The 18887-nt window shown below is 46.3% G+C and overlaps 1 protein-coding gene across 4 annotated transcripts in view; it reads left to right on the top strand.

Moving 5' to 3' along the window:
• PACSIN2 (protein kinase C and casein kinase substrate in neurons 2) overlaps positions 1–18887 on the top strand; it is a 121993-nt gene that overhangs the window by 64339 nt on the left and 38767 nt on the right. For 3 of the 4 annotated variants that reach the window (XM_016188310.2, XM_007523446.3, XM_060189092.1), the window contains exon 2: positions 17546–17669. The exons of the other annotated variant lie outside the window; for it this stretch is intronic. In XM_016188310.2, coding sequence (XP_016043796.1) covers positions 17610–17669 — 60 coding nt within the window. In that variant the 5' untranslated portion in view covers positions 17546–17609. The remainder of the gene's footprint in view (positions 1–17545; positions 17670–18887) is intronic. 4 annotated transcript variants of the gene reach the window in all.

Here is an 18887-nt window from a genome sequence, read left to right as displayed (position 1 = left end):
GTTTGAGGACTTGCTATAATGTACCCATAACATGTTTGTCAGGCTAGAAGTGTCAGTAAGGAAAATAAGTTACTGCTAGATAAATCTATTATTGAATTTGAACTTTCAAAATCTCCTTTCATAGTTCTTAAAATGTCCATCGACTCAAACCAGAGTGAAAGACTCGATAACCCAAACCAAGGGGGATTCTTGTTATTTTATTTATTTATTTATTTAGCCTCCAGAGTTCTTGCTGGGGCTCAGTGCCTGCATTACAAATCCACTACTCCTGGCAGCCATTTATTACGCAGCATGTTGTTTGCTTGTTTCGGAGGGAAAGAGACAGCACAGTTCTGTTATACAGGTGCTGGAGATGGAGCTCAGGCCTCATGCACACAGGGTGAGCACTGAACTGCTGAACCACCTCCCTGGCCCACTATTTGTTCTTTAAGTGTGGCCTGTTCTCAGGCTTACAACAACACATTTGAAATATTTCAGTTATGTTAATTTAAACATAAGAAAGGTGGTCACTCTAAAAAGTTCATTTACTCAGTAATGTTCCTCCTTGTGCAGGGTGTGAATGAGGATGCTCCTGTACTTCCTGGGTCAGCAGTGAGCGATGCCTCACCTATGCTGGGTGACACAGGAACACATGAGAGTCAGCAGGTGTGTGATCTGGAGAGGGACCCGGTGCTGCTGTGTGGTTTGGCTATAGGGTTGAGGTAGAGAGAATTTAGTTTTCCCCTTCCTTCCTTCCTTCCTTCCTTCCTTCCTTCCTTCCTTCCTTCCTTCCTTCCTTCCTTCCTTCCTCCAGGGTTATCATTGGGGCTTGGTGCCAGCACTACGAATCCACTGCTCCTGGCAGCCATTTTTTCCATGTTATTGGATAGGACAAAGAAAAATTTAGAGGGAAGGGGAGATGGAGAGGGAGAAAGTTAAGACATGTGGTGGTCCAGTAGGTGGTGCAGTGGATAAAGCACTGGGCCCTCAAGCGTGAGGTCCTGAGTTCAATTCCTGGCAGCACATGTACCAGAGTGATGTCTGGTTCTCTCTCTCTCTCTCTCTCCTCTGATCTTTCTCATGAATAAATAAATAAAATCTTTGAAGAAAGAGAGAGAGCGAGAGTGAGCCCTGCAGACATGCTTCACAACTTGTGAAGTGGCCCTTCCTGAAGTGGGGAGTCAGGTGCTTGAACCCAGATCCTTGGTCAGGTTGTTGTGGTTAGTACTCATATGCACGTAATCAGGTACACCACCACCCGGCCCCTTGGGACAGCTTGGTTTTCTTTTTCTTTTCTTCCTTTCTTTTTTTTGCCTTCAGGGTTATTGCTGGGGCTCAGTGCCTGCACTACGAATCCACTGCTCCTAGAGGCTATTTTTTTCCCTTTTGTTGTTCTTGTTGTTTATCATTGTTGCTGTTATTATTGTCATTGTTGTTGTATAGGACAGAGAAAAATTGAGAGAGGAGAGGAAGACAGAGAGGAGGAGAGAAGGATAGACACCTGCAGACCTGCTTTATCGCTTGTGAAGTGACCCCCCTGCAGGTGGGGAGTGGGGGGCTCAAATAGGGATCCTTACGCTTCACGCCACGTGCACTTAACCTGCTGTGCTACTGCCCGACCCCCAACTTGGTTTTCTTATACCCCAAACCTTGAAGTGGCACCCAGGACGGTAAGGTGTGTTATAATGTCAAACAGATATTCAGACTTCTTCTCTTTCATGGCATTGAGTGTGGCTCAGTTCCCAGGTCATGTCATGGTCCAAAAGGGAAAAGTAAGACTTCCGTGTTCAATACAACTACCTTCAGGTGACAGTTGGGAGAGAAATAAACACAGTATGGTTCTGGCTCTTAGTACCCTTTGTTTTTATGGTAAAAACAGATACATAGTGACTCCAGGCCACACAGGTTGAGTAAGTGCTGCAAGAAAGGAACATGGTGCAAAGTGAAGGTCAGGCAGCAAAGCTTTATTTTGACTGGAAGTAAAAGGTTTCATGGAGGAAGGGGCATTTGAATTTGACCTTGAAAGATGACTAGTCATTAACTAACAGGCACTGAGAGGTCATTCCAGGGTGGATTGATATGGAAGGGCTGGAGAGGACAAGGCTTTTCATGGCGGTCACATAGCTGAAGTGGTGAGTGTGGGCCATGAGATTTGGAAGATAGACAACTCTCTTGCATTATCCCCACCAGAAGTAGGTCACCCTCATGGGGCTGCCACACTGTTGGGCAAGAAGTTGCCTGGATACATGGTCTGTATGATTGTTTTTTCTGAAAAGAAGACAAACTGATCGTCAGGGGGAAGCTGGGAGTCATTTGTGAGATTGTCCTTCTTCCAGTGTATTCTTTGAATGCAGGACTAAGCCATCTGTAGACATGCTGCTCCCACTTGATACCGCCAAACCCTCCTAACTCGTGTACCGACTTTCCAGCAGCCATGACGGGAATCTTCCATGAGTAGCCTTGGGACATCAGAGTACCTATCACAGTGTATGGGGCTTTGATTACTGGCACACTACTTTTGCTTCGTAAAATGCATGTGTGTGTTAATAGTTGTTAGGGCTCCCTTTAAACCTTGAAGATTCATCTGGCAAGACCTGTATCACAGGTGACATTCTGTGTTACATTATTTTTCTGCCCTCCATGGTTATTGCTGGGGCTCAGTGCCTGCACTACGAATCCACTGCTTCTGGAGGCTTTGTTTGCCGTTTTGTTGCCCTTGTTGTTTATCGTTGTTGTTGTTATTGCTGCCATTGTTGTTGGTTAGGACAGAGAGGAATCAAGAGAGACGGGGAAGACAGAGAGGGGGAGAGACCTGCAGACCTGCTTCACCACTTGTGAAGTGAACCCCTTGCAGGTGGGAAGCCAGGGGCTCTAACTGGGATCCTTGCGCTGGTCCTTGTGCTTCAAGCCATGTGTGTTTAACCCACTGCGCTACCTCCTGCCCCCCCATTCATTTTTTTTAATGGGGGTGCATATTAACACCATTCCCGCCACCAAAGGTCTATGTCTCTACCCCCAGCTCCCTATAGTGAAGCTGAAAATCTACCCTCCCCCTTCCCCCCAGAGTTTTTTACTTTGGTGCAGTACTCCAAACTCGGTCAAATTCTGCTTTGTGCTTCCCTTTCTGTTCTTTCTCAGTTTCTGTTTATGAGTGGGATTATCCCATACTAGTCTTTCGCTTTCTGACTTACCTCATTTAACATAATTCCTTCTAGCTCCATCCAAGTTGGGTTGGAGAAGGTGAGTTCATTATTTTTAATAGCTGAGTAGTATTCCCGTGTGTGTGTGTGTGTGTGTGTGTGTGTGTGTGTGTATCACAACTTGCTCAGCCACTCATCTGTTGTTGGGTACCTGGATTGTTCCCAGGTTTTGGCTATTACAAATTGTGCTGCTATGAACATAGGTGTACACATATCTTTTTGGATGGGTGTGATTGAGTCCTTAGGCTGTATTCCTAGGAGAGGAATTACTGGGTCATATGGAAGTTCCATTTCTAGCCTTGTGAGGGTTCTCCAGACTGTTCTCCACAGGGGTTGGACCAATTCACATTCCCACCAGCAGTGCAGGAGGGTTCCTTTTTCCTCACAACTCTCAAGCATTTATTGCTGCTGTCATTTTTTGGGTGTATGACATTCTCACAGTGGTGAGGTGGTATCTCATTATTGTCTTTATTTGCATTTCTCTGACAACCAGTGACCTGGAGCATATGTCTGTTGGCCTTTTGCACCTCTTCTGTAGTGAATATTCTGTTCATATCCTATCCCCACTTTTGGATGGGGTCATTTGTTTTTTTGTTGCTAGGTTTGGTGAGCTCTTCATATATTTTGGTGATTAGCCCCTTGTCTGATGTATCTATGTTACATTCTGCAGCTTAGGAAGTTCAGGTTTCACACTGACTAGGTCTGGTTTCACAGTGAACTCTGAGGATAAATTCAGGCCTGGACTTTAAGCTGAGAAATGCCCTCATGGGGTGGTTTTATAGTTCAGCTCTGACGGAGTGGAAATGCACTTTGCAGCCGTGAAGGTCATTGCAAATGCACTCTTATAATAACTTGACTTTAATCCACTCAAGCTTCTCCATAATCTTTCCTCTAGTAGGAGGCTCTTTAAAAACACTTTAAGCTCGGGGGTCAGGCAGTAGCATAGCGGGTTGAGTGCACGTGGTGCAAAGTGCAAGGACTGGCATAAGGATCCCAGTTCGAGCCCCTGACTCCCCACCTGCAGGGGAGTCACTTCACAGGCGGTGAAGCAGGTCTGCAGGTGTCTATCTTTCTCTCCCCCTCTGTCTTCCCCTCCTCTCTCCATTTCTCTCTGTCCTTTCCAACAACGAACTACATCAACAATGACAATAATAACCACAACAAGGCTACAACAAGGGCAACAAAAGGGGGAAAAAATGGCCTTCAGGAGCTGTGGATTCATGGTGCAGGCACTGAGCTCCAGCAATAACCCTGGAAGCAAAAACAAAACAAAACAAAACAAAACAAACAAACAAAACAAAACACTTTAAGCTTACAGAAGTCTGTTTGCTTAATCCTGCACTCTTTTCAGGGGAAGGTAGTGGGATACTGAGCAGATAAGAGACTTGCCCACAGTCCCATAGGCTGTCTAATGGCAAATTTGGCAAACAGTTGCACATTTTGGTCCTGAGAGACCTTTACAGAAGTTATGACTCATTAAAAAGTAAGCGGTATTCAGTGTAACTTTATTGGTTTTGTTTATGTGGGCTATACAAGTGTATTTCTCTTTAAAAAAAGATGGCCAAATAGCATAGACCTCTCCACGCCTTCTCTCAGCTTTGTCAACAACAAAGCAGCAACAATACAAGGAAAGGACATTCAGAGAAACAGGTTTTCTATAGCAAGAGACAATATCCAGGAAGTAGGACACACAAAAAAGTACCCTCTTCCAAGAAGATAAAAGCCCTTTCATGAGATGACAGACTGCAAACAAAGGTGATATATAAGAGAAAGGGGTTCTGGTCTGAGAAGCCAGGGGCTAGATGTGCTCAGTTCCTGACTCCCCAATCCTATACCTACAATTCTGCAAAAGTGCAAAAACAGGAATTGAGAAACCCTAACAGACGGAGTATCAGCTCTCGCTGCCACCGTTTTTGTTCCTTGGGTGTGATAATTGTGTCCAGAGGTGTATATCATGCTGCCATGTTGAAAGGACATCGGTCAGGTGTATATCATGCTGCCATGTTGAAAGGACATCGGTCGACCGGGCTGGCATGTGAATGAATGAGTGACCTCCACACAATGTCTAATGAAGTCATGAAACACGCAGTGTATGGTAAAGGCTCATACCTAATTTTTAAAAAATAAATGTTTATTTACTTGAAGCTCCTTAAAAATAAATAGCAAAGGTGACTTCTGTAGCTAGCAAATGAAGCACTAGAAGCGATGGTGAGTCTCACCTGTCTCTACTAAACTTCCTTTGCGCTCATTCTTTTTCCTTTTCTGCCCATTTCTTCTTAGTGTGTAATATTGCAGGCACTGTTTCATCTCCTAAAATATTCTCATGTTCATCTTATGAAACATATAGTATTTGAAAAGGCACAGTTTTCTGCCAAGATTTGTCTGGAGGTGATTATTGCTCCTAAGCTTTTCAGTGTGCGTTCCTGTCCTTCCTCATGGTGTGAAAACTAGATTAAACATAGACTGAGGGTGTCAAATTGAAATCTTACTTTTTTTTTTATTTGATTGATTAACTGATTGGTGCCAAGGATCAAACTCAGGTTCTCATACATGGGACACGTGCTCTACCACTGAGCTACATGTCTTCATTGTGAAATCTGCTGTTTAAACTGTATCTGAAAATTTCACCATCTTAAAGGTCCTGAGTGTCAGAGATGCTGGTGAAGTAACAGAACAGAAATGAGAAGCGTTATATAATATAACATTCCCCTAACCTTGGCTCCTGATGGGGAAGACCTGAACCCTGAGGTCTGGCTGTATCTGGCCTAGCAAAGTATGGAACCACAGTGAAGAGCCATTTAAAAGCAATAGGAAGATGAAAGAGACAACAAGGGAAATACTTATTTTGCAGTTGATAAAAAGCAGACTACAGGATGGCTTATTTGCTGTGATTGCAGTGAAGTCAGGCCGTAGATGACAGAAGAAAGTGCTGAGTAAAGAGGATGGAGGTTGATGGAACAGAGCCCAACCACTTGGAGCTTGCATTGGTTTTGACAGCGCTGTGCTAGCCTAGAAAATGGATACTTGGACTTGAAACTGTCACAGGCTTAGCAGTATATAAGGTGCACTGAAAGAGTGAAGCTGTGGAAGCCAAGTCATCACACCTGAGTGGGAACATGTCTGCCTCGGGGCTGGTGCTGTGCTGAGCCAAAGCATCGCCATGTCTGATGCCCCGAAATAGCTCCCCTGAGCTGGTCTGTTGAGAAAGTCTTGTTTTATATTGTCCTGGTGCATTTGCCAAGGATAAGAAAGCAACTTTACTACTATAAAACATTTCAGAGTCTTAAGAAATTGTTTTGCCTTAGGCTTCTTTGAGATGATTTCTTCTGTGGAAGAAAGGACTGCTCCTCAGTGTTGACTAACACAAAATAAGATATGTTTTTCCCCTCCCTTTTCTTACAAGCTATGATATTAAAGAATCTGAGTCATGTCTGATTTCAGTAAAATATGTCCTAAGAGAGTTCCTAAAATTCTCCTTCCTTATGTCAGTTCTTCAGTTTGCAGTGGGCAGTTCTGTGCCATGAAGAGATTGTGAGCATCCCCTGTCAGGTTCAGGAGATGGTTTCCATAGCAACCTCAAACTTTGTCTGTTTAGAGGGTATATTTTTAATCTCTGCAAACACCTTTAACTTGCTAGGCTCTCTCTCTCTCTCTCTCTCTCTCTCTCTCTCTCTCTCTCTCTCTCCCCCTCCCTCCCTCCCCCTCCCTCCCTCCTCCCCTCTCTCCCTCCCTCCCTCCCTCCTCCCCTCTTTCCCTCCCTCCCTCTCCTCCTGGTGGGTGCTTTTGGAGGACCCTTCCTCTCCCATCCAAGACCTGTGACTTTCTGAGCTGTGGTTGCATTGTGCTTCCTTTGGCCGGGGGTAGGGGGGGCTTTAAAATTCATTATTTTGTAGTGCACAAACTGTTTTATGTAATTGAAGTAAATGCACTACACAGTGTTCCAGAGATATTAATCATTTTATTTGCTGATCACTATCTCTTCCTTTGAGGAATGTTGACTTTTCCAGATGAAAATCACCGAGATCAAAATAAGCTGTGCTAGATACTTGAATTTTGAAGAAAAAAAAATGTTCCTGCTTGTCTAGTGGTGCAGTGATACATTATCTCAGGCCTAACTCTCTGAACACCTGACCTGCAGGAGGCAGTTGGAAACTAGACAGTAGCAGGAAGCCCCTAACTGTCTCACGGGGCTGACTGGACACACACAGAAATAGACAGAGCTGCACCCGAGACAGCAAGGACCCAAGAGTCTCTGGGCCCCAGCAGCGGTCAGCCTGTGGAACAGTACAGCAGAAGGACTTCCTGTGTGGCTGGTGGTAGGACAGCAGGGGACTGGGCCATATCCCCTTTGACGCTTGCTAGGCCTGTCTGTGGCTTAGTTTAATATGCACCGCTATATTTATAGGGGAATTCTAACCACTAGACTTTAAACATCCTCACATGAATGCCCCAATTATTTCCCATCTGTGGATCTTCCATTTATGTAAAGTTAGCCAGACTCTTAGGTTTTTTTTTTTTTTTTTTTGTCTGGGTTAGAGGAAGAGAAGGAAAAACATCGGTCTGGGCAGTGGTGTACCAGATTTAGTGCACATATTACATGTGCAAGGACCCAGGTTCAAGTCCCCAGTTCCCACCAGCAGTGGGGAAGCTTCATGAGAGGTGAAGCAGGTCAGCAGGTGTCTCTCTCTTTCTATTTCCCTCTCCTCTCTTCATTTCTCTCTGTCCTACCAAAGGGAGGTTGAGAGATACCACCACAGCACTGGAGCTTCCCCAAGTCTGGTGGGATTTAGTGAATGGCAAAGCAAATGTAGTAGTCACGTGAGCTGCCTTGTAAACTCCAATTTAACTGTTCTCATCCTGAATGCATCCAGCAAGCGTTTATGGAATGGCTGGGACTATAGCTATGAACAAAGCAGATAAAAATCCCTGCCTCCTGGAGCTCACCTTGTTGGGGGGGGGGGGGAGTGGGGGTGGGTGCAGACAGTGAACCAGTCAAGTAGATGATTTAGCTTGTTGGAAAGAAGTGCTCAGAGAGAAAAATAAAGTAGAGAAGGTGTGGGGATGATGGGTCTGCAGGTGTCTGTCTTTCTCTCCCCCTCTCTGTCTTCTCTGTCCTTTCCAACAACGACGACATCAGTAACAGCAACAACAATAACTACAAAAATAAAACAAGGGCAACAAAAGGGAATCAATATCAAAAAAAAAAAAAAAAAAAAAAAGGCTGAAAGAAATGAACCAGTGAGCATGACTGAAGGAGTCCCGCTAACTCTGAGCCCGGTGCACATCGGGAGTGTTCTGTGGGTGCTTCCTGCATAAGTTCCCAGTTCCCCTTCTGTGTCACGGGCCACGCTGTGCACCACACACATTGAAACAAGCTCTTACACCTTCCTAGGGCAGGAAGTGGCCACCTGAACTCCAAGCAGCTGAGAGGAGCCTTTGAGGCAAAGTTAGGCCCATCACAGTGGAAGAAGCAAGGACAAGAAGACACACTCCCTGTGCATTTCTTCCAGCTTAGGTTTTTTTCCCCAAAAAAGATGTTGAAACAGCCAAGAGAAGCAGACACATCTCTCCCACATGCACCATGAAGGAACACTGAGTCAGTGACATAAATGTCACAGGGAGCAGGGCCTCGGCAGAATGGGAGGCTGATGGGTCTGGGCTGAGGGGGAAAAAAACAAAACCAAAACAAAACAAACCCTCAAATGCCAGGTAGGAGTGAACACGCCAGGGTAGTAGTGCCAAGTCTGTACAGGGCTGAGAAATAAGGTGGAGAAGGGGAAAATTTTAATTGTATATGAAGCCGTCAAACCCAGACTCCCTTAAAGGAGGCCACCTGCAGAAAGGCACCTTCCTGCCTCTAGGAGAGGCCACAGGGAACCCAGGCAGCTTCCTATCCCATCAGCCCTGTTTCCCTTTCACAAGCATGAACTGAAGATTTCCAGTCACTAAGTAAATAACAATAAAGTGAAAACCCAAACCATGAAACAGTAAGACCAAAGTCACCACAGACAAGTTGTATTTTGAGCTGAGCCCTGGGGAAAGCAGATACACTTCAGGGAAGAAGATGGAAATTCTAATAAACTCTGCTAAGAATTCTCCAAGGGTGGGGGCAGCGGTTGCAGGTGGTGGTGTACCTGGTTGAGTGCACATGTTATAATGTGCAAGAACCTAGTTCAAGCCCCCAGGCCCCACTTACAGAGGAAAAGCTTTGTGAGTAGTGAAGCAATACTTCAGATGTCTCTGTTTCTCTCTCCCCCTGTCTCCCCCCACCCTCTTGATTTCTGGCAGGATTTATTTTATTTATTATCCAATAAATAAAATAATAATTAAATTCTTCAAGAGGGCGGGGAAATAGCATAATGATTATGCCAGTAGACTCTTGTGCCTGAGGCTCCAAGGTCCCAGGTTCAATTCCTTGCACCATCATAAGCCAGAGTTCAGAAGTGCTCTGGTTTAAAAAAAAGGAAAACTACTCTTCAAGAAAGTCCTAACAGACAGAACAGGTTGCTATAAAACAAGATCAAATGGGAAATCATATTTTTTTCTAAACTTGTGTTCTTTATTGAGATTTCTTTAATAGAGAGGCTAGTGACAGAGGAATTCCTCTCTTATAAACACTAGTGAAGGGATGGGAAGAATCATCCTGAAGGTCCTGAAGGCCGGGGGTGGGGGGTAGAGGGAGCCCTAGATTGGGGGTCCCAGCTCTGCTGAACATTTCACTTACTCTCAGCCCTGCTGCCCTCAGTGCTGCGCTAAACAGATGCTCAACAAATATCAGAGAAATCCCCCCCCCCCGGCTCCCCACCTGCAGGGGAGTCGCTTCACAGGCGGTGAAGCAGGTCTGCAGGTGTCTGTCTTTCTCTCCCCCTCTCTGTCTTCCCCTCCTCTCTCCATTTCTCTCTGTCCTATCCAACAATGATGACATCAGCAACAATAATAACAACAACAACAATAAAAACAAGGACAACAAAAAGGAAAATAAATAAATATTTTTTAAAATTCAGAGAAAAACAAATGGAGCCCTCCAGTCCTTCTCTCCGTGTTCTAGTGCTTCTGGGAGGAGTGCTGACTGGTGTGAGCTCTTTTGTCATCAGGGGAGCACTGTACAGTTTTCTCTGTTCGCTTCCCTTGGAGACTTTAAAATGATAATCACATGAGAGGAAGTGTTTTCCCCCTGGAATCTTGTGGAAGATGTGTAAGCAACAAAGCAGAGACCTGAGAGCAGGAGAATGCTGAGCATAAGCTCCTGTCCTCCCCCCACCTCCCGGGAAAGGTGTCTGTGCTTTGCCCCATCATGTGCCCAGCACACGGTAGACCCTTGATAGATGTTTGCTGCATATACATTCTGGGAGGCCCCTGCCGGAGATTTGGGGATCCAGGAATGACCTTGTGCAGGAGAAGTGGTTCCCACCCGATCCCAGTGACCCTGCCACACATGCATGTCAAGTGGTGAGTCAGAGTGCTTCCTCAGACGGTGCGCCAGACTCAGGTTAATGAGGCTGCACAGGCTGCCCTTGGCCCAAGCTGGGAGCTGGCATAACCTCCTTCCTACCCTCCAGGCCTGATAACAGGTGTCAGGTAAACATAAAGTACAAGCTACGTAAGTACAGCTGGCACACATGATTCTTTTAACTTGTTCTAAAATGGAAAAAAAGAAGAAAGGGAAAGAAAAAAACAGAACGAGTCATTAGGCTAAATGTTATTACGAAGCAGGAACATTCTGAGAGAAAGCAGCATGTGGGCCTCAGGAGGAAGCCCCCCAGGTCTTCTCTTCCAGCGAAGGTACACAGAGGGGGCCTGTAGCCTGACTGCCCCTAAGGTCCGTCTCTTCATCCTCTGGAGTGGGAAACTCTTCATTAATGGGAAGTGACTGCAAGTTCTTCTAGCTGCTGTTCGGCCCAGAGTAAGGGAAGGATCATCTTTCATAGGTGAACAGATTTACCCATTCATTCTGCAAATAGATGGTGGAGTATCTGGGTGCCTCCTAAGTCCTGGGATGGAGCAGTGACAAGACCAGACCAGACCATCCCTGCCATCCTCTTAAGCAGATGACCATGTTTCCTGGAACCTCACCTTTCCAGAGCCCTACCCCAATAGCGAAAGATAGAAAGAGGCTGGGGGAGGTCAGGCGGTGGCGCAGTGGGTTAAGCGCATGTGGCGCAAAGTGCAGGGACCGGCGTAAAGATCCCGGTTCGAGCCCCCGGCTCCCCACCTGCAGGGGAGTCGCTTCATAGGCGATGAAACAGGTCTGCAGGTGTCTATCTTTCTCTCCCCCTCTCTGTCTTCCCCTCCTCTCTCCACTTCTCTCTGTTCTATCCAACAACGAACAACATCAACAATGACAATAATAATAACCACAATGAGGCTACAACAACAAGGGCAACAAAAGGGGGGAAAATGGCCTCCAGGAGCAGTGGATTCATGGTGCAGGCACCGAGCCCAGCAATAACCCTGGAGGAAAAAAAAAAGGGCTAGGGTTATGGATTGGCCTGCCAATGACTATGTGCTGTGTAGAAGTAATTATAGAAGCCAGAACTACCACCTTCTGTACCCCAAAAATAATTTTGGTCCATACCCCAGAGGCGTAAATGATAGAAGTAAATCAGAGGGCTCTGTTGTACCCCCACTCCACCAGGGCCCAAAGCATTTGTCACCAGGAATCTTGTTTTGTGCAGTCAATGAAAGAGAAGCGAATCTAGAAAACGTCAGAGGAAGCCAGGCACGGTTTAGCTTATCTAAGAGAGAAGAGGAAAAAAGGGAAAGACACTTGGCAGTAGTAATAGGTGTACTAGTAATAGGGGCAAGCTAGAAAAGAAGTGAAGGCAGGACCATTGAAAATACCGGGCGAGGGGTAGTAATATATATACATACACACAGAGAAATACAGATAATTATAGAATCAGCCTGTATCAGAACTACTGAAGTTTCCAGGGGAGGGGATGGAACACAGGACTCTGGTGGTGGGAATTGTATGGAATTATGCCTTTATTATTTTCCAGTTCTGTAAATCAGTAATCACTAAAAGAAAATGCTGATGCTGATACTGACCAACAGTACAGTAAATACGGCCACAAAGTGCTGGCAGGGAGCTAAAGGCCTGGGCAGACGCAGTGGGAACGACTGGAGTGAAGGGCTTCCCGTGACAGTGGGGCTGGTCTCTGTGGAGCCCGAGTGAATAGAGTGCATGCGAGCAGCTGTGTCTGTGCTGGGTTTCTAAGCCAGTAGCACAGGGCTACGAATCTGAGTCACCTTATACGCACCAGTGATGAGGGCTTCTGCCGGGACAGGCCCAGTACTCCTTATGGAGCTTGCTGTCACATGCTCTTCGTTGAACTAAACTTTTGTTTCTAGAAATCACAAAAACAACAACTTGAAGCCAGAGACAGAAGAAATAATGAAGGGAAGGCATCAAGAAAATGAAAACAAATATTTCATCGCCAGCTAAGATAAATAAGGAAACAGTGGTCCAGGAGATGGCACAGTGGATAAAGCATCAGACTCTTAAGCAGTTGGTCTCAAGTTCTATCCCTGGCAGCACATGTCCCAGAGTAATGTCTGGTTCTTTCTCTCCTTCTATGTTTCTCATTAATGAATAAATCTTTTTTTTTCTTAGGAAAAAAAAAAGATAAATAAGGAAACAAATGAAGCTAACAGTTGATTCTTTCAAAAAGAAGAGGCCAGATAGCTCACTGGGTAGTGCGTGTGCCTTGCAATGCACGGGACACAGGTTCCCATGGGAGGTGCTGTGCACCAGAGAAAACTTCATTACTGTAGTGTCTCTCCCTCTCTGTATCTCTCTCTCCATTTAAAAATATTTTATTTATTAATGACAAAGATAGGGGAGAGAAGAAGAACCAGACCATTTAAAAAATATTTTATTTATTAATGACAAAGATAGGGGAGAGAGGAAGAACCAGACATCACTCTGGTACATGTGCTGCTGGGGATTGAACTCAGGGCCTCATGCTGGAGGGTCCTTGCACTTTGTGCCACCTGCGCTTAACCTGCTGCGCTACCGCCCAACTCCCTCAACTAGTGTTTTAATACTGGTTATGTTTTCTATGTAGTTCCCTCCAGCCCCCAGGCCCTCTTATGTGGAGCGGAGTAGATACAGAACTTCCACAGGTCACCAGTACTGGTTTGCAACGCATTTACCAATAAGTAAATAAATAAATGAATAAATCTTTTTAATAGAAACAGGCTAGGGGTATGGATTGACCTGCCAATGCCCACGTCCAGCAGAGAAGCAGTTACAGAAACCAGAACTCCCACCTTCTGCACCCCAAAAAGAATTTTGGTCCATACTCCCAGTGGGGAAGAAATGATAGGGGAAGATGAACAGAGGGCTCTGGGCTCCAGCCCCATCAGGACCCAGGTTGGGGGCAGGGCGGGGAAGGAAGGACATTTGGAAGTAGTAATAGGCATAGGTGTGACTTGGAAAGGAAGAGAAGATGGGGTCCAGGTGGTGGTGCATCTGGTTAAGCACACGCAATATAGTGTTCAAACACCTGGTCCCTATCAGCTGCAGGGGGAAGGCTTCACGAGTGAAGCAGGGCTGCAGGTGTCCTCTGTTTCTCTTCCTCTCTATCTCCCCCTCCTCCCCTCTCAGTCTCTCTAACTCTGTCCAATAATAAATGAATAAAATATTTTAAAAAAAAAGAAAAGAGGGGGGTCGGGCAGTGGCGCAGTGGGTTAAGCGCATGTGGCGCAAAGCGCAAGGACCAGCGTAAGGATCCTGGTTCGAGTCTCTGGCTCCCCACCTGCAGGGGAGTCACTTCACAGGCAGTGAAGCAGGTCTTCAGGTATCTGTCTTTCTCTCCCCCCTGTCTTCCCCTCCTCTCTCCATTTCTCTGTCCTATCCAACAATGAACAACATCAACAATGGTAATAATAATAACCACAATGAAGCTACAGCAACAAGGGCAACAAAAGGGGGAATAAATGGCCTCCAGGAGTGGTGGATTCAGGGTGCAGGCACCGAGCCCACAAATAACCCTGGAGGAAAAAAAAAAGGAGAGATGGGATCACGGGAAAATAGATATAAATATAGATAGATAGTTATAGAAATAACAGGCAACCCATATCTGTAACCTTGGGAGAACTACTGTAGCTTCCAGTGGAGGGAAAGGGGATACAGAACTCTGGTGGTAGGAACAGTGCAGAATTATATCCGTTATCTTACAATTTTTGTAAATCAGTATTAAGTCACAAATTTTTTAAAAACTACAAAGTCAGAACATAAATAATTTTCTTTTAATTTTTATTTATAAAATGGAAACACTGACAAGACCATAAGATAAGAGCGGTACAATTCTACGCAATTCCCACCACCAGAACTCTGTATTCCATTCCATCCCTTGATAACTTTCCTATTCTTTATCCCTCTGGGAGTATGGACCCAGGGTAATTATGGGGTGCAAAAGGTGGAAGGTCTGGCTTCTATAATTGCTTCCCCGAAAATAATTTTACAAGATTGTTTTTGCCTTTCTAATTTTGTTTTTACTAGATTTAGTGGGTATCTGGAAAACCGAGTTATCTCCAGGAGGGACCCAGCTCAGCACTGAAATAGACTCTGAACAGCACACACTAGGGAAGTCGAGCTGGACTGCAGTCACTGAACACTGAGCCGTGACTACACGGGTTGTCAGGGAGCTCAGCCTGACCCTCATGCAGCTGTGCTCATGGGGAGCCACGTAGAAAGCACACATGGTGAGGCCCAGGGCTGAGAGCTGAAGCAAATGAACAAGTTGCTGCTTTGGGGGCAGGAAAAGTTGGGCTTTCCTTGTACCCGTGGTCCGCATGAGCAGCCCCCTCTCCACGGCTCGCAGCAGGCCCAGTGCTCCTTGGTTTCGTGGCGTGCCAGGGTATCTCCAGTGACTCAGCTTCTTACTTCTATAAGCCGGTGCTTTCTTTTTTGTGCCAAGTCCAGAGGCAACCTCTTCCTGGCTCTTGCGTTTAGTAGGTGCTTGCTTAATATTGTGCAGAGCTGGTCAACATGACTGAACCCAGGCAGAGAACCGAGTTCCCCTGCGTGAGCTTTTTCAGACATAAAAGCAGCTTCTCTGTGTAGGCAGGCCCCCTCCTCCCTGTATCTACCTGTTCATTGTAGCTGTTCCTGGGGCTGCTTCCCAGCCTGACTCAGCCCAAAGTACAGCTGTTCCCTGAGGCCCAGAGCAGAGCCAGCTGCTCAGGGAGACTTACGCTGCTGCACGCACAGGCTGGATGCTGGCACTGTCAAGTGTGGCAGCAGGACCCGCGGCCACACTGTATGGTACCCCAGTGGTTCCTGTGCTGTGCTGCCTCTCTAGTTAGGGAGCAGAGATCCTGCCAGCTTGTCCTCCACTCTGGTGTTTTCTCAGTGAGAATATGCTGTTGGGACAGTGTATGTGATACTCACATGACTGCCCAGTCTCGGCGTTTGCATACTTGGCATATATGTCCTTTCTGGCCTTTGAATTTGTTGATTATGTAGTAAGTGCTGTATTTACCTTTAGCAGCTCAGCAGTGGATCAGATTAAATGCTTGACGTTAGTAATTACACCTGGGGTCATGGGACACTTGACGTAAATCTGAGATAGGTCTGAGAAGGCAGCTTAATATGGCGGGAAACACATTGCCTTACCGTACAGACAAATGGGTGTCATTGGTGGTCCCCACTGTTCATCACTTGGGTGGCCATGGATGTGCTACTTAATCTCTCATCCATCATTTTATCTCACGATGAAGATGAAAGTGGTGCAAGCAGTGGCAGGCAGAAGAGCAGTGCATTGTACCGTGCTGCTTCCTGTGGCCCAGGCACTGCTCTCTACCCTGGGCCCGTACAGCCATTCTGTGATGTGGGCTCCCTTATTGTCTTTTGCTCACAGATAAGCACACTGGGGCACCGAGAGTTTAGGTAAGCTTGTCCATTATTGCCCAGCTGTTGAGTAATGGGTCTAGAATTCAAGCCCAGGGAGCCTGACTCTAGAACCCATATTCCTTATGGGATTCTAGACCACCCCTCAAGGCATCGTGAGAATTAAGTGTGATGACCTCTGGAGAAGTCTCTGGAACAAAATCTTGCCCTTGTGAGTGTAACCATGTAGATTACACTGTCCACTCCACCGCCTCTGCCTGCAACCTCCTGTCACTAAGCTGAGGCTCTGGGCTCTTCTGACTAGGGCAGTTGGAATGTTTTCAGACCTCTGGCCTTCTGATCTGAAGATAGAGTCACATTTCACCAGGAATTCGTGGAATCTTGGACTGGAGAGGGGTAGGAATGGGAGGAGGGTTGTGTGGGTGGGGAGGCAGTGCAGGGGGAGCACTTGCCTTGCCATATGTATGACCCAGGTTCGGGCCCTGACATCAAAGGGGAGGTGCCCTGGTACCAGAGGAAGGTCCGTTGCTGTCGTGTTTCTCCTTCTCTGTGTCTGACTGAGTCTGAATGAAAAGGCGACTCCAAGGTATATATACGATTCTGGGGCTGGGGAGATAGCATAAAGGATATGCAAAATGGCTCATGCCTGATGACCAAAGGTCGCAGTTCAGTCCTGAGCACCACCATAAGCCAGAGCTGAGCAGTGCTCTGGTCTCTCTTTCATTAAAATAATAATAATAATAATAATAATAATAATAATAATAAATCTCACCAGTGTGATTTATGGTTATAAATTGGGGGAGGGGCTCCTCCTTCAACATCTTCCCTCTGTCAAGGGAAATTCTCCCCTTTTCCTTGTCTGAGTCTGTTGCTTGGAAATGATGGGTTTAGCTTCTAGCTGAGCCTCTCTCAAAGTCAGAATTACCTGGTCTGAATTCAGGCTTCAGTGGATGAAATGAGTTGTTTATATTGGGGGACAGTGGGGAGAGAGCGACCAATACAAGTGGAGCAAGATGGAAATTGGAGAGTGGAGTCAGGTGTAGAAGGGGGTGATATCCACTCGTGTTTTGCCCCAGGTTGGAAGGCCACCTAGCGCTGCCAGCTGTGCAGGTCACACTGGGACACAGAGCCCAGAGATGTGGGGATTCTAGTGCTTCTGCATGTTCCCCTCAGCATGATCTCTGCCCTTTCACAGAGATAAGGAAGATTGTTCAGTAGCATATCAGCCTGCTGATCTAAGTACACAGCTCTTTGGAAAGCTCCGTAATCTTTAGTAAGAGCTTGAGTTTACCTGTTAATGTGAAACCTGCATTTTAATGAAAACACACACATGCATATGTGTCATGTACGTGTATATGTCAGTGCCCAGCATTTATAGACTTGCTATCACCTAGAGGGGAACTTTCTAGATTGTTGTATAGTCAAGGCGGTGATGGGAATGGGATGAGATGGAGATGGCTTGTTCTCACTTTAGGAACTAAAGCCACGATGATGTGCTTTTGTTTTACAGGTTTGTCGACAGATTCCCAGCACTTGGAATCGATCTCTGAATTGAAGCATTTCCTGCTGAAGAGATGTCTGTCACTTATGATGATTCTGTTGGTGTAGAAGTGTCCAGTGATAGCTTCTGGGAGGTAAGATCCTGCTTTCTTCTTGTGCAAAGCAGGAACCTAGGCTAGTGCTGCCTGCCAGGCCTTGTTGGGGTGTGGGGGAGGAAGTGAGCATATTCCAGGCCTCCAGACACTGGTGATGAGCTCTCAATGGCAGCCTCTGTGGCCCATGCTCAGTGAAGGTGAACTTAGTTTGCTAGAGAAGGCTGGCAGCTGGAAGGGAGAGAGATGTGTGTTAGGGTCTCATCATTGTGCTCTGTTATTACATCTTCCTTTTTTTAAAATATTATTCTCTTTTGTTGCCCTTGTTTTATTGTTGTAGTTATTGATGTGGTTGTTGTTGGATAGGACAGAGAGAAATGGAGAGAGGACGGGAAGACAGGGGGAGAGAAAGGTAGACACCTGCAGACCTGCTTCACTGCCTGTGAAGCGACTCCCCTGCAGATGGGGAGCCGGGGGCTTGAACTGGGATCCTTACGCCGGTCCTTGCGCTTTGCGCCACCTGCGCTTAACCTGCTGCACTACCGCCTGACTCCCTACATCTTCCTTTTAATATTTGGTGGTGATCTACTAGATGCCATCCCACCAATCACTGGGCTGACCTGAGAGGCAGTGTTGCTTTTGGGTTTTGCTTGGAAAAAATGACCAACAGTGATTGACAGTGTAAGCAAGTGGCCGGAGAGCTGGACAGCGTGATCTGGAACAGTTTGTTGGAGCATCTTCCTGTTGTCTGTGCCAGTGGGGAACTCCCTTCCTGATTACCTTATTTGCTGCTATTCTCTCTCTCTCTCTTTTTTTTTTTTTTTGGTTAGGGGGAGGGTTCACTCTTCCTGAACCCCACTTACATTCCTGCCTGCTGGTTAGAGGAAGGTTTGTTGTTGATCCACTTCTGCTCTCATGTCAGTACCCCCTGGAACTTTCTCAGCAACAGTGGGCTTAGTAGGAGGAGTCGTGGCTTTGCCTTTGGGTTCCGACCCCAGCTATGCTGTCACTCTGTGTGGCCTTGGACAGAGAGGGCTTTGAATGACCCGAGCTGCAGGGTCTTCATCTGTAAAACGGGTGGTCCCAGTCCTTGAGAGAGGCTGCCAGATTGAGCTGACTTGTTAAAAGAAGCGGAGTAAATTGCAAAGCACCAATGATGTGGACTCCCCTTGTCCCTGTTCCTAAGCTAGTAGAAGCCTTTCTGGTGGGTTTCCAAGCTGGTGCTCAAATTTCACTAGCCGGAGAGGCACATCTGCCCCC

This window comes from Erinaceus europaeus, chromosome 4 (genome assembly GCF_950295315.1).
Source record: "Erinaceus europaeus chromosome 4, mEriEur2.1, whole genome shotgun sequence".
NCBI classification, from domain to species: Eukaryota; Metazoa; Chordata; class Mammalia; order Eulipotyphla; family Erinaceidae; genus Erinaceus; species Erinaceus europaeus.
The sequence above is the reverse complement of the archived record's forward strand: the minus strand, read 5'-3'. Positions and strand labels throughout refer to the sequence as shown.